The sequence below is a fragment of the Cnephaeus nilssonii genome (genome assembly GCF_951640355.1).
Source record: "Cnephaeus nilssonii genome assembly, chromosome: 20".
NCBI lineage: Eukaryota > Metazoa > Chordata > Mammalia > Chiroptera > Vespertilionidae > Cnephaeus > Cnephaeus nilssonii.
Window position 1 is genome coordinate 3,969,740 of NC_137091.1, and position 16,122 is coordinate 3,985,861.

Genomic DNA, 16,122 nt, shown 5'->3' on the forward strand with positions numbered 1-16,122 from the left:
AAGACCAAAATGAGAAACTCGTTCAAGAGAACCGAGAGCTGCAGTTACGCTGTCTGGAAGAAAAGCAACAGCTCGATGACCTTAAAAACCGCATGAAGTTTTACAACCAGGTGAACCCTTTTCTTCTGTAGGATGTTAATCCTGCTTGTTCTCTGCACGGCTTATGCGCAGAGAAAGCACTATTCTGGAGGGAACAGGGATACAAATATGTTACTTCAGTGATCACTTCCTGGTATCAGGCAGCTCATGTTCGTTCCATGAGGCTGATCTGCGTAGTTGGAATGTGTCCTGTACTTTCCATTCGTATCTCACTGTGAGCTCTGACTTGCTCTGTCTTCTGCAGGAGAGCGACGTTAACGCCGAGGAGCTGAGTGAAGCCCTTCTGCTCATAAAGGTAACTTTCTGAACCTCCCCATGAGTTTCATGTCTACGTGGGACTGTCCCAGCATAATGCAGACCCATCTCTATAGCCCTTACACGTGGAGAGTGAATGATGCAGGAAAGAGGTCAGGTGACATTTAGTTAGGGCATATGCATATTTCATAAGGACATCAAAATCACATTAAAATAGACCTTAAAAACACTGTCTATAGCACTCTGTCCAACTGTGACTAACATTTTTACTTTTACATGCCTGACGATAAAACTAAGAGACCTGGGTATACACTGTTGTTGTTAATCCTCACCAAGGATACTTTTCCGTGGATCTTTAGAGAGAGGGGAAGGGAGGGGGAGAGACAGCGACGGGAGGGAGACACATCGATTGGTTGCCTCCCACACGCCCTTGGCCAGGGCTTGGGATCAAGCCTGTAACCAAGGTATGTGCCCTTGACCAGAATCGAACCCAGGACCCTTCAGTCCACAGGCAGATGCCCTATCCACTGAGCTAAACTGGCTAGGGCTCACACTATTATTTTAAGTAAAATACTGAATCATAAGTGTTACCAGAAGATACTTTCCAGTTCTAGGATATTCTGTTGTTTACAGGAAAACATGAGGAAATGCATTTCTTTCCTTTGAGATCATCACAGTGTAGATTTTAATCAAATGAAGAAATAGAAATAGAAATAAATGTACATGATTTCTTTTTTATCTCATGAAGAAATAAACTGTTTCTCGAACTCTCTATAATTGTTCCAAATGTCTGTCCAAATATATTTTCTATGCCAGGACTACTTTATTCCTGGTGGGAAATGGAAATATGTCTGTTTTCAATTAATGATTTTTCCTTGCTATATCTATATTAAATCACATTATTACATTTTAGAAACTCTTGTTTTCAGTAATAAAACATGTTTTTGTTTTAGGCTCAAAAATCACAAAGAAATGGAGACCTTTCCTTTTTAGAGAAAATAGACAATAAAAGTCATAAAGATCTAGAACGCTCCATGAGGGATCTGCAAGCAACTCATGCAGAGACCGTTCAAGAGCTTGAGAAGACAAGAAACATGCTAATCATGCAACATAAAATTAATAAAGATTACCAGGTAATGCAACACACGGCTTGGGAGAGGAAGCTTCCTGTCATGTTCTACGAGTGATTCACCTTCCTAACCAGTATCATGTGTTACCTTGTTATAATCTGCGGGCATGTGTTACCACATGCCTGGAAATTCTCATAAATATAACTAAGTAATTAGAAGAAATAGTTTTAAGACAAGTAAAAAATTTTAAATCCCTGATTTTATTTTTTTTATAAATATACTAGAGGCCCAGTGCACGAAAATTCGTGCAAGAGTAGGCCTTCCTTCCCCTGGCTGCCGGCACTGGCTTCCCTTTGGCATCCGGGACCCAGGTTCCCTCCTCCAGTTGCCAGCAGGCACCCGGGACCCATGCTGGCTTCCCTTGGGCCACCCGCAGGCACCTGGGACCCAGGCTGGCTTCCCTCGGACCACCCGCAGGCACCCGGGACCCAGGCTGGCTTCCCTCCAGCCCCGGCTTTGTCCAGAAGGTGTCTGGTCTAATTAGCATATTACCCTTTTATTATTATAGATTTTTATTTATCTAAGACAGGAAGGTAGTGGGGAGAGCGAGAGAAACATCAATGATGAGAGAGAATCATTGATCAGCTGCCTCCTGCATGCCCCCTACTGGGATGGAGCCTGCAACCCGGACATGTGCCCTAACTGGGAATCAAACCATGGCCTCCTGGTTCATAGGTAGATGCTCAACCACTGAGCCACACAGGCCGGGCCAAGACCCTAATTTTAGAGTACAAACTCGCCTGGACTAGAGTCACTACATTCTGCAAACAAGAGGCGGGGATTCTGAAGTCCCCACGGCCCCTCATACACAGCCGCAGCCACGGAAAACCACCTCCGCCAAACAGGACCGGCTTTGGTGGACCTCGCTTTGGTTTATGAACAACCCTAAGGGTGAATCGTTAAGCCATAAGCTATTCGAGGCCAGGAAACTGGGTTACAGTTCCTGGCATGTGCAGGGTCTAGAAAATGCTTGGATCCTACTTGCTTTAAAAAATGAAGATGGAACGAATCACACATGTTGAAACGTGTTCTCTCTTATTTTTTAGATGGAAGTTGAGGCAGTGACCCAGAAGATGGAGAATTTGCAGCAAGATTATGAGCTCAAAGTGGAACAGTATGTCCACCTTCTGGATGTCAGGGCTGCGCGCATCCAGAAACTCGAAGGTAGTGGGCACAGTTCCTTGTTCGCATGGGAATGGTTTGTAATCGTTGAAATGTCATCCTAAGCAACACTCACAACTTCTTTCTGCCTTTTTTTTTTTTTTTCAATTTATAACTAAAATAATAATTCACCAGAAAGGCAGTTTTTATCTGATTCTTTTCTACTCGGGAATGTGTAGTCATTTCCCACTACTTTTTGAACTCAGTGTTGCTTGCAGGCAAGATTCAGAGTACCGCACATAGTATCTCAGCTAAATTTACCGCCTCGTGGCTGATGTCTCTCCTAAGGAAGCTGTGCGTCTCAGACCAGCAAGCCTGCTTGCTCTTTGTCCGATGCATCTTGCGCAGCCCCATCAGCGTGCTTTTGTCCACTCCATGTGCGCCTCCTTCTCCTCTGACTGCAAGACACGCCCTGCCCGGCTTCAGAATCTAAGTGCAGGCCCGGGCCCGGAGCTGCCCCCGCCACTCGCCATTCCTCCACGGGAAACGCCCTCCCGGTGGTTTTCAGACTTGAGCAAGTGTGAGAACCACAGGGGAACTTGTTTCCTGTGCAGCTTCCTGGGCCCTCCCCCTGGACCTGGCACCCATGACGCTGTATTTTTAAAAATAACTCCAAGCAGCCGGCTGGTGTGGCTCAGTGGTTGAGTGTCAACCTGTGAACCAGGAGGTCACGGTTCAATTCCCGGTCAGGGCACATGCCCAGGTTGCGGGCTCGATCCCCAGTGTGGGGCGTGCAGGAGGCAGCCGATCAATGATTCTCTCTCATCATTGATGTTTCTCTCTCTCTCTCCCTCTCCCTTCCTCTCTGAAATCAATAAGTAGATTTAAAAACTGAGCTCCAAGCAATTCAGATGCAGGTGCAAAGCTATGCTTTGAAAAAATACTGCCTCAGCACTTAGAGCTTTCACTCTCGTGCGCTCAGAAACGGAGTTTGGGGCTTCTGTCCTCTGGTTTCTTCACTGTCAGAGCATTGCAGTCTCTGCGACTTCTGTAACCAGAAGTGCTTTACCTCTCACGTCCCAGGATTACAGTGCTTAATTCGGTGGTGGATGCCAGCAGTGATTTCACACTTAAAAGCTACTGAGAGTCCTAAAGGCCTTTTGTTTAATGGGTTACACTTGGGATATTTATTACATTAGAAATTAAAATGAGAAATGTAAAAAATACTTAAGTCATGTTAAAATAATAAATCCATTACATGTTAACATAAATCACAGCACTATATTAAAATCCTCAGTCAAGGATATGTTTTTATTGATTTTAGAGAGTGAGGAAGGGAGGTGGTGGGGGGGGACATCAATATGAGAGAGAAACCAATCGGTTTTCTCCCGTACGCATGATTTTTTTAAAAAGCAGTATTTTCTATACCAAAAAGTAGTGAGAAGAGTGAGATTGCTTTAATTTTTTAATTGTTTAACATTTTTGCAAATCTTTTTAGTGTCTGGCTTAATAGCAAACATATGTTATATCTGCTTCTGCATTGAATCTGTTATGATATCACATAGCATGTAGTTTCTGGAAAATTTTATTATACACTTGTGAGAGAATTAGAATGAGAAAAGCAAATAACATCTTAGTACTATTTCTTAAATACTTCTGATCTCACAAACCTTCAAAACAGTTTCAGGGACCGTAAAGGGTTCCCGGACCCCACTTTGAGAACCACTGCTCTAAGTAGAAGGGCTCAATAAATATCTTTATCCAACTGGGCAGGGTTTTCCAGAAGTCACAGAGCAGTGTGTACCTTTTATTTCAAGCAGTGCTCAATAGAATTTGCTTAATGGCATTTTCCCAAATAACAAGGCGGTCACAGAGTTCGAGATTTTCCTTCAAGTCTTACTAAATCTTTATCGGTATATTTTTTAAAATATATTTTATTGATTTTTTACAGAGAGGAAGGGACAGGGATAGAGAGCCAGAAACATCGATGAGAGAGAAACATCGATCAGCTGCCTCCCGCACACCCCCCACTGGGGATGTGCCCTTGACCGGAATCGAACCTAGGACCCTTCAGTCTGCAGGCCGACGCTCTATCCACTGAGCCAAACCGGTTTCGGCTTTATCGGTATACTTTATGTGTGCCCTGAATTCATTGATTCAGTCCATAAACACGGTCAGGCTGAATGCATCCTACGCAAAGTGCTAGGCAGTGCGAGTGCAGGCGGGAAACAGCTCCGGCGCCCGCAGGAGCTCCCGGGATGTGAACAAGGAAGCGGACCGGTTCTGTGAAGAGGGCAGCGCTGGGAGAGGGCAGAAGGTACCGGAACCACTGAGGAAAGACTGCCCAGGGATCCCTGCAGATCCAGGGGAGACTCCGCACTCCAGGTGGGGAGTGTTTGCTGACAGAGCTCCCCACTAAGGAAAAGCTTGGGAGGTTCGGGGCGGAGATGAGGCAGGTGGAAGGGGGTGTGGGAAGCACTGCTGGTCACTCGGGAAACTGCGTGTGGAGCCTCCGAAGGGGACCCGGGTCAGGAATCGTGAGGGCCTGGTTACCCTCCTGAAGAGTGGGGGCCTTACGCACCTGGAGAACTGGGGGGTTTTGCAGTCGGGGTAACACACCAGACCTGCCTTGTGGGGTGGCTTTAGGTCTGGGGGAGAACGAGTCAGGTGTGAAGGAGGCAGAGGGGTTGCATGCTGACCTGGGCAGTAAGGCAGCCTCGGGGGAGATGGAGAGGATGCGGCAGGTTTGATCCAGCCGTAGGAAGCGGCGGTGGCTGTGACCCTACCAGAAACGAGAACGTTCTACCACAGGCAACTTGGCGAGTGCTGACACCACCCCTCGAGATGCAAGTCCAGAAATAACGGGGAGAGAATTTGAGGCATTCTATTCGATACACTGAATTTCATGTGCCTCGGGGATGTCCGGGTAGGGGGCTCAGCAAACCATTAAGTATCGGGCCTGGAGTTCAGGAAAGAAACCTGAATGAAAAATAGAAACCAGAGCATATTGATAGTAGCAGAAATCCCTCAAGGGGGTGAGCTCGCCCAGGGGAAGACCTAGATGAAGAGGAGGGTGAAAACGGAACCCCTTCAAACTAGCAGAAAAGGAGCCCTAAGGCAGCGAGAAGAGCGGCAGGAAGAGACGCAGGCGCTGCTGCCTGGAAGCCCCCTCAGAAGAGGGCGCGGTCACCGTGTCAGTGACCCAAAGAAACCAAGTCGCGCCCGGACCACGGTCCACGCTCCGGCAGTGAGCTGGTTACCGGTGACCTTTCTCGAGTAGTTTCACAAGAAAAGTGAGCAGCTGCTGTTTGCGGAGGGTGAAGGGTGTTAGAGGAGGAGGCAGACACAGTGTAAATCACTCTTTCTAGACATTTGGATATGACGTGGGGAGGGGATGTGTATCTAGAAAAAACGGTACCTCTTTTAGAGAAGTGTAGCTGACATAATATTAAACCACCTCACTTAAAGTAGACAATTTGGTGGGTTTGGGCCTATGTATACACCTGTGAAACCATCACCGAAATTAAGATAACAAACATATTCATCACCCCCTCCAATACAGTAGAAAAGTATATACAGGATGGGGCAAAAGTAGGTTTGTAGTTGTTCGTATGGAGCAATGATACAATAATTAATAAATAATAATACAAGAATAAACTGTTTCAAGTACTCACAACTACAAACCCACCTTTGCCCCACCTGTATGTTAATAGACTGAAGGGCAGGCGCCGTGGGAAGAGAAGTTGGCTCCGTAGGAGAGAAGGTGCCAGAGCACAGGCCAGGGAGCGGGTGCACCCCAAGTATTTCCCTCGGCTGTTGGGTCAGGGGCCTTGCCCTTGTTCCTTCCCGGGAGATAGCCTGTGGTACAGCTTAGGCTGTAATTTTGTTGCTTAATAAACCAAGTCAAAACAAGTGATGAATTTCGGCCTAATATATTATTTACAGGAAAACAGTGTAGTCCTAGGATTTAAGATGGAGGCTAGTCCCCAGAGCACTCAGACTTCCTGCCACTTCAAAAGCCACTTTGTGTCTTCCTATGTCAGTGTCTGAAATCTCTAAACTGTGTGTCTTCTCTGCCAGCCCAACTAAAGGATATTGCCTATGGCACCAAGCAGTACAAATTTAAGCCAGAAATCCTGCCAGATGACTCTGTGGATGAATTTGATGACACCATTCACTTAGAACGGGGAGAGAACCTATTTGAAATCCACATCCACAGAGTCGCCTTTTCTTCGGAAGTGTCGCAGGCGTCCGGGGACAAAGAGCCTCTCACCTTCTGTACCTACGCCTTCTACGACTTTGAGCTACAGACAACGCCCATCGTGCGGGGCCTCCGCCCGGAGTACAACTTCACTTCTCAGTACCTCGTCCACATTAATGACTTATTCTTGCATTATATTCACAAGAACACAGTCACCCTTGAGGTCCACCAGGCGTACAGCATGGATTACGAAACAATCGCAGCGTGTCAGTTGAGATTCCATGAAATTCTAGAAAAAAGCGGTCGGATATTTGGCACAGCAAGCTTGGTTGGTAAGCACAATGTTATCTATTCCACCGTTTTTTGAGCACCCATCTTGCACCAGTCCCTCTGGTAGGAATATATCCATGGAAACCACAGCCCTGGCCCTCAGGAAACAGTGCGGTGGAGGGACAGACTGGCCGACAGACAGTCTACTGCAGCGCGTGGTGCCCTGATGAGGACGTGTTCTCCTCCTCCCAGGAGCCGTAGGGGCAACCTTTCCCGGGGAAGAGAGCTGAGGAGCGGAATCAGTACTGGGGTGTGCCCGGCAAAGCCATACAAGGGCATGTCACACATGGTGCGTGCTCGGCACAGCATGGCTTTTCCCCTGTACTGGTGACACAGCCGGGTCAGGAGGTGCCAAAGATTCCTTCAGGCTGCATTATAACGTGGGATTCATATTTATAATTCTGAGGTTTCATGTTGTATCTGTCATTCTGCATAGAACACAACTTGTTCCAAAAGTACTGCAGCATCAAAAAGTCTGTGGGGTGTTTGGTTCAGTTTTTTATATTTCACAAGGAGTGGAATAATATAAATTGGAAGATCTCAAACATAGTTTGACAGTTCTTTAATAATCTGTAACATACAGTGAAACTCATACTTGCAGAAGTAACTTTATTTTCTTCATCTCTGCTATTTGCCAATCACACATCATTTGTGCGTGTCACATATTATTTTACTCAGTATAAAATATATAGTTTCATTGTATAGTACCATTGATGTATTTTTTACTGGTATATATTTTGATTTATGGGGCTGTTTTAACAGCGAGTTTCTATATTGATCTGTAGGAACTAAAGAAGACGTCCCAAACTTCGGCACAGTGGAATACTGGTTCCAATTAAAAGTTCCCGTGGACCAAGCCATTCGCCTTTATCGAGAGCGGGCGAAGGCTTTGGGATATATGACATCAAATTTTAAGGGGCCAGCGCAAAGGCAGTGGGTAAGCTTGTTTGACTTTAGGACACTTTTATGACCCAGAAATTGTATCATATTCTTTCTATGTCACGCTTTAAACTGAAATTATTTTCTTTCACAGCCATCAAGTGGCTTTTTCTAACTTTTTATTTTGAAATAATCATAGACTTGCAGGAAGCAGCAAAAATAGTACAGAGAAGTCCTCTGTACCCTTCACACAGCTGGTCCCAGTTGTAAGATCCTGCATAGCTGCAGGACAATATCAAAACCAGGAAGTGGACATTGTACAACACTATTAACTAGGCTACAGACCTCATTCAGATTTCACCCATTTTTAGATGTGTGGCGGAGGAGGAGTTCTGTGCAGTTTATCATGTGTATATGTTCATGTAACTACCACCACAAGCAAAACACAATCCTCCCATCACCTCACAGGAGCCCATCCTGTGCCGCCCAGGGCACTAGAGAAATAGAACAGCCTTCCGGTCATCACACATCGAGTGACTGTCCTTACATTCCCTACTGTGAAGGAAATACATGGCTGTTATTGGACTACAAAATGAGTATGCTCACTGAGCTTGGACCTTTAAATGCAGTTCGTTGGGTTCAAACTGTGTTTCATGGAGTCTTAATGGCCATATTTCCAAAAGAAAGAATGTCACGATCCAATGAATGCAGAAAGTACTGAATTGAGCAAAGTTAAATAGAATGTTTGACTTTAGGACTTCTCATGTGTAACGTGATTCTCAAGAGTGAGCATAAAGTATGCAGTTATGTGGAGTTACGAAGGGATAGAATATCATAGAAACACTGTAGAATGTCTGCTCAGGTCTTAAGCTTCATTTGGAATTGCCCTCACTCCCAGTCCGTGGGCTGGGCCCCAGTGTCAAGCTTTATGTTTGGTGATCCTGTTCTCCTACTCACCACCCAATTATAACTAATGATTTAGGAATATCCACCTGACCCCAGTTCAGCCAATCAGATTCTGCTTCCTAAGATCAACAGAAAGCAAGACTCACCATGCCTGAAACATGCAAAATTAGGAGCTTCTACCATGTGAGCCAGCAAAGGAAAGACAGTGGGTCTGGAGAGGAATGAGCAAGTACACCAAGAAATAGAAACTGGATGGAAATTCATTCTGGTGGCTTCCTGTCTTATTACCTTTCTAAGGCCCAGCCGCCTTCCTGCTACAACAATGGTCCATGAAATAGCCCATTAGGCTTATGAGACAGTCTTTTTTTATTGTCATACTAGTGGCCCAGTGCACGAAATTCGTGCACGGGGGTGGGGGGTTCCCCCTCAGCCCAGCCTGCACCCTCTCCAATTGGGGACCCCTTGGGGGATGTCCAACTGCCGGTTTAGGCCTGATCCCTGTGGGATCGGACCTAATAGGGATCAGGCCTAAACCGGCAGTCGGACATCCCTCTCGCAATCTGGGACTGCTGGCTCCTAACTGCTCACCTGCCTGCCTGCCTGATAGCCCCTAACTGCCTCTGCCTGCCTGCCTGATCACCCCTAACTGCCCTCCCCTGCTAGCCTGATCTCGCCCCCAACTGCCCTCCCCTGCTGGCCTGGTTGCCCCCAACTGCCCTCCCCTGCTGGCCTAATTTCGCCCAGTCTCTGTCTCTCTTTGTTTTTCTCAGCAGTCCTCCAGGCCTCCCTGCCTCCCTGTCTCCCTCTTCCTCTTTCCCAGCTGGGAGGGGCCGGGGCCAGCGGGGGCTGCTCCACCCTCTTTCAGCCCTCCCTTACATCCAGACCTCTTCAGGCCCAGTCTGTTTTGTTTCCTCATTCTGAGAGAGGCTCCAAGAGCGATCTGGGAGGGAGGGAAAGAAAGGGAGAAAAGGCTGTGAGCTGGTGGGTGCTGTGTGTGTCTGTGCGTGTGTGCAGTTGTGAGTGAGTGTGTGCTGGCCCCGACTTCCCCATCCCCGTCTCTGCTACCACAACTCCCCACCAACCAGAGCCTGCTATGCACGCAGCCTGGGCATTAGGTCGAGCCTCCAGTCATTGTGGATGTGACAGACACAGGGTTTTTATATATTAGAATATTTTTACTACAGGCCTAGTACACAAATTCGTGCATGGATGGGGTCCCTCAGCCTGGCCAGGGATCAGCCAGAGGGACCGTGGGATGTTGGCCAGCCAGCCCTGATCGGGGCCGATTGGGGCCAGCCGGCTAGAGGGAGGGACCGCAGGAGGTTGGCTGGCTGCGGGAGGTTGGCTGTGGGAGCACTCCTGCATTGAGCATCTGCCCGCTGGTGGTCAGTGCATGTCATAGCTACCAGCTGGTTGTCTGGTTGTCTGGTCATCTGGTCATAATGTTTGCTTAGGCTTTTATATATAGAGATTTGCTAGTTGGAATTCGTTCCTGTAACTTTCAATTAAAGAACCATTGCTAATGTACCATACTTTCCGGCGTATAAGACAACTGGGCGGATAAGATTTTCCTGGGTTAAAAAGTCGTTTTATACGCCGGAAAATACGGTATATTGGACTATATTGATGGGATTAGATATAATGGATTAGATATATTGGACTACCGTATTTTCCGGCGTATAAGATGACTTTTTAACCCAGGAAAATCTTATACGCTGGAAAATACGGTAACACTGATTCCCAAACTTAAGAAAGAATGGCACCCTTTCCCAGAGATCACCTTCCCAGAGGACACACTGGGAAATGCTGTTGTGGAAAAGGGAACTAGAAATAGAAAGACCAGATTGTTTATTTAGTTTTATAGTTTAAAGGTTTTTAGACTCCCCGTTTCTGGCTTGACTGCATCATTTACAGTTGGAATTCGTCTTTTGTGGGTGGACTTGGGAAAGATGTGGAGGGGGAGCTTTGTAAATCATCCCACTCGGCCTTGTATAGCTGAATGCAAACTCGCCAGGGAAAGCAGCATTGCGGGTCCCTTCTCGGTCCCCTGTCCACACTGCCAGGCATCCCCACAGAGGAGGTGAGGACCGGTTCTGTTGTTCTTCTCCAGTAAATTCTCTATCAGGGACCCAGCAGCTCAGTCCAGATTCAGAACTGCAGTGAAAGAGGGGCTCTTGTGGGAGGCCGAGAACTCCCCAACACGAGCCTGCGCAGGCACGGAAACAACGCTAGCATTTCTTTGTCCCAGATCACAGCAGCTGTGCTGGGTTACAGTCAGTGCAGTTGTTTGCTAACGCGCCTGCGCACTGGCTGCCTGAGCCAAAGGGGCCGGAGAGCGTTTCTAGCTTTGCCTGGTAAGTCCTTTTGTTCATCTCTCTCCTGGAATGGCCTCCCAGTCCTAGCTTTTCATTCTCTCCAAAGCATATCTCTGATCCTGTTCTCTAGTTCTTAATCGCAGTTACTAGTATACTTTGATATACTGGCTAATCTTGACCTCAGCTATATGCTTCCCAAACCCCATTGGTTCAGGATGAGGGCCAACCCAAATACAACAAAATTATCTTTCTTGGTGGGGCCCATCAAGTTCACTGGATTCTCACTTAAGACTGGGATATAAACAAATGGCCTGCATGATGGAAGGATTCGCTCTTAATAAAATTGTGAAATAGAGAACATTGGTCTTTGGACCCATCTGCTCACTTGACTCAGTTATTTCATATTAACTTTTTCTTGATTTTAACAGCAATCTCTACATGTATGTTCAGTCTTCTATGTTTGTTGCTTATAGCATAGGATCATCTGCTCACACATATTCCAGTGAATATTGGTTTGAATAAGAATCGGGATTCTTTTACTGAGAAATTCAATATGAAGTGAAAATATGCAGGTTTTTGTCCATTTACAAAATCATTTGGTTTGGGGTTGGCAGCTGCTGTTTATCAATTTATTGTATATTACTATAATGTAATATGTATGTTTTTCCAGCTAAGTCAGCAAGCACCCAAAACTGCTCAGCTCAGTTCTACTGATTGCACAGATGGCAACTTAAATGAACTTCATATTACAGTGAGATGTTGCAACCACCTGCAGGCCCGAGCAAGCCACCTTCAGCCACACCCATACGTTGTGTACAAGTTTTTTGATTTTGCAGACCATGACACGGCCATTATTCCCAGTAGCAATGATCCACAGTTTGATGATCATATGTGTTTCCCAGTGCCAATGAATGTGGACTTGGATCGATACCTTAAGTCAGAGTCTCTGGATTTTTATGTGTTTGATGATAGTGATACCCAGGAGGATATGTACATAGGAAAAGTCAGTGTGCCCCTGATTTCATTGGCACATGACAGGTACATCTCAGGTAAGTCTATTTCTTAATCTGTGAAATTGTAAAAACAAACCTAAATTATTCTTCAGTATTTTGGATATGTTGTTCTATTTAATTAATCTACCTAACCATCTCAAATCATCTTTGGGCCTATAATATATTGAGTGATTTTTTTAGTATTTGTTCCAAGAATCACAATATTTATTTTAGCTTATCACAATCTACTAAAAATTAATACTAACAATTGCATAAAAATATAGAAGGTTTACTCCAATGTAATTTTATTCCCTCCCCCCTTCTGTGTGCTGGTTGTCATACTTATGTATATAGAATGCCTATATCTGATAAAAAAACAACAATATAATGTTACTAGAGGCCCAGTACACAAAATCCGTGCACTGGTAGGGGCTCTAGCGTCCCTCCCTTCCCCCGGCTGGCCCTGCCCCCTAGTCGAATTCCCAGATGACCTCCCAATCAGGGGACAATTTGCATACCACACTTTTATTATGTAGGATAATTACTGCTTTACATAACCTTATATTGTTTAAAGAAATTGAGAGACAAGAGAAGATACATAATGATAGGAGATTTTTTTTACATTAACCTGTGTTTTTTGCCATTTCTTATATTTTCTATTTCTTCCTCAACTGTCTGGTGTCACTTCCTTTCTCCAGTATCCTTCATTTCTCCCAGTCCTTTGAGCTATTATTTTTATATACTTTTTGTCTTTATACAAGTCCAACAATATAATTTTACAATTATTGTTTTATGCAGTTGTCTTTTAAATCAGTTAAGAGAAGAAATTAGGAAAAAATATATCTATACTTTTATAATTACCTATATAATTACCTTGATTGGTCTATTCCTTTATGTTGATTTGAGTTGCTATTTGATCTCACTTCCTTTCAGCCTGAAAAACTTCTTTTAATATGCCTTATAAGTCAGGTCTGCTGGAAACGAATTCTCTCAATCATTGATATCTGGGAATGTCTTTATTTTGCTTTTGCTTTTGAAGGAAAGTCTTGCTGGATACATTATTCTTGGTCATCAGTTATTTTTTTTCTTAAAGCACTTTGAGTACATCAGATAACTGACTTCTGATGAGAAGTCAGCTATTAATGTTATTATGGCTACCTGGTACTGGATGCTGTTATCAAGATTTTTTTTTTTTTTTTTTTGGCTTTCAGCATTTCAACTATGATGTCTCCAGGTATTGATCTCTTTGTGCTTACCCTGCTTGGAATTTGTTGAGCTTCTTTATGTTAGGGTATTGTTATGTACCAAATTTGGAGACTTTTTTGCCATTCTTGAATTATTTTTTGCCCTTTTTTCTTCTTCTTGGACTGCCATTACATATATGTTCATATGTTTAATGCTGTCCTGCAGGTCTCTGAGACTCTGTTCATTTCTCTTCATTTTTCCCCTTCAAATTGGGTAATCTCTGCTGGTCAACCTTCAGGTTCCCTGATTCTTTCTTCTGCCAGCTCAAATCTCCTATTGAGCCCATCTACTGAATTTTTTCATTTCAGTAATTGTACTCTTCAACTCCAGCATTTCTACTTAGTTCTCTTTTTAAAAATAATGTCTATATCTTTATTATATCCTCTATTTTATAGATCATTATAACCACACTTTCCTTTAATTCTTTAAATGTGGTTCCTTTCAGTTCTTGGAACATAGTTATAATAGCTGCTCTGAGGTCTTTGTCTGCTAAGTCTAGCATCTGGACACCCTCAGAAAGCCTCTACTGATGGCTTTTTCCCCCCCTGTTAACATCACACTCTCCAGTTTCTTTGTATGTCTCTCTTTTTTCCCCACCCCTAACACTGGACATTGAGGACACTATATTATAGCAACTCTGGATTCCAACTTCCCCACTCCCTGGGGTGATCATTGTTGCTGTTTTTGTTTGTTTGGCCAGCCTGTTCTGATTCTTACTGTTCTTACTGAGGTTCAATAGATTTCCTTGAATAAGTGCTTCTCTATTTGTTGTATACCTTTGATCAATTCCCAGAGGCCTCAGATGGTTGTTTTTTATTGTTTTGTCCAGTTTTATTATTGATTTTTATGGAAAGGATTTATTTACTGAGCTCTTCACTCAGCCATTCAAGAAGTCTCACCTGTACCTACGATAGAAGTTTATCACCTCCCAATATCCTTCTGTTCTATCTAAAGTCAGGAGTTGTTTCATTTTTTTCTTTCCCAGCCAGCCATTAGAAGACATGTCATACACTTGCGGACAAAGTAAAGGATACCTCTAAACAAAAGTTATGCTTGAAATACTGGTTTATTTTCTTCAAGTCAGGGATTTTTCCTACTGAAAATTTAGCATAATGATTAAAATTTGTGACTCAATATTACAGACAGAGGTAATTACTGCTATATGTTTTGGATGGTTTATCTTATAGACATTTTTTTGCTGTGGTACTATTAACTTGGAGTAATTGAACAAATCCCAATAAAATATTTAAAATTATAATAAAACTACATAGTAATATAAAGATTTCTTTAGTTATATCAATTATTTGGAATTTTGAAGTTTTAATATATTTTTCTATAGAGACAAGTCTTTTGCAGGAATATTCAAATCAAAATGAAGGTTGATACTTGAGCTATAACCTAGATAATGTCTTGGAGGAATGCTAAGAATTTTGAATAATTTCTGAATTTCATTTCAGTGGATTAAAATATTTATAAGTTAATATTCTCAACTTTGAATCAGAATCATCTTTGAGGCCTTAACTTCTGAATGCAGTCTGCTTGAGAAGTGAACCTATCAAATGTCTTTTTGTCTTTGTTTTATTCTCTAAGTAATTTGGGTTGTGAGTAAAAGCCAAAATTATTTTTTAAGTTGTGGGTAATTCACTTTAATTATTCTGGTAATAAAACTTCACTTTAGCATTAATTAAAATTATTTATTTTGTGATTTGACAGGAATATTTGAGTTAACAGATCATAAGAAGCATCCTGCAGGAACCATTCATGTCATATTGAAATGGAAATTTGCCTACCTCCCACCAAGTGAATGCATAACATCTGAAGACCTAGGAAATTTCATACACAAAGAAGAGTCAGAAGTTGTTCAAAGACTACCTCCAACATCCTCTGTGAGCATGTTGTCTGTAGTGAGTAACAGTGACTTAAATGTCTTATAAAACTTAATAGACACAGAAGCAGAAAAAATAGCTGATGTTCCTCATACTCAGTTTGCCATACTGTTTAATCTTAGGCACCAACCCCCAAACCAAGACAGCGTTTCACAGCTGTAGAGAAGAAGGTGTCTTTCGTGGCCGATATCACACCACATCAGAATTCTGTAAGTAGTAAACACTGAACATTGGAAAGAAATGATATAGACATAGTATACCTACCTGATTTAAAGGAAAAAATGCTTATTTTTTCTTTTAAAATGTTAGGTTTGTAACTTGGCATTGTGTATAAGTATTAACTGTTCTTACTCTTTGATCTGAATTATGATACATCCACTCACTGTAATATTATATTGTTATTTAATTTGCTTTTTCTTTAAAAAAAATGGTGATGCGGCCCATCTGGTGTGGCTCAGTGGTTGAGCATCAACCTATAAACCAGGAGGTCACGGTTAGATTCCCGGTCAGGGCACATGTCCAGGTTGCAGGCTCGATCCCCTGTGAGGGCCATGCAGGAGGCAGCTGATCCATGATTTTCTCCCATCATTGATGTTTCTCTCTCTCTCTCCCTCTCCCCTCCTCTCTGAAATCAATAAAAACAATTTTTAAAATGGTGATGATAATTATTGCATAGTTGTGAAGTTGAATTAAGGGAATACATTAAAGAATACTTTATGTACTGATTACCATAGCTCAGTATCCTATCTGTAAAAGAGGTACTACCTAGATTATTATAGTATA

The 16,122-nt window shown here is 43.4% G+C and overlaps 1 protein-coding gene across 7 annotated transcripts in view; it reads left to right on the plus strand.

Moving 5' to 3' along the window:
* The window catches only part of RPGRIP1L (RPGRIP1 like), an 86,938-nt gene that overhangs the window by 38,784 nt on the left and 32,032 nt on the right, over positions 1–16,122 (plus strand). For 6 of the 7 annotated variants that reach the window (XM_079759883.1, XM_079759881.1, XM_079759887.1 and 3 more), the window contains 9 exons: positions 4–110; positions 344–394; positions 1,308–1,487; positions 2,531–2,648; positions 6,666–7,118; positions 7,902–8,053; positions 11,887–12,265; positions 15,167–15,357; positions 15,462–15,548. In XM_079759883.1, coding sequence (XP_079616009.1) covers positions 4–110; positions 344–394; positions 1,308–1,487; positions 2,531–2,648; positions 6,666–7,118; positions 7,902–8,053; positions 11,887–12,265; positions 15,167–15,357; positions 15,462–15,548 — 1,718 coding nt within the window. The remainder of the gene's footprint in view (positions 1–3; positions 111–343; positions 395–1,307; positions 1,488–2,530; positions 2,649–6,665; positions 7,119–7,901; positions 8,054–11,886; positions 12,266–15,166; positions 15,358–15,461; positions 15,549–16,122) is intronic. The other variant, XM_079759884.1, reaches the window with a different exon arrangement.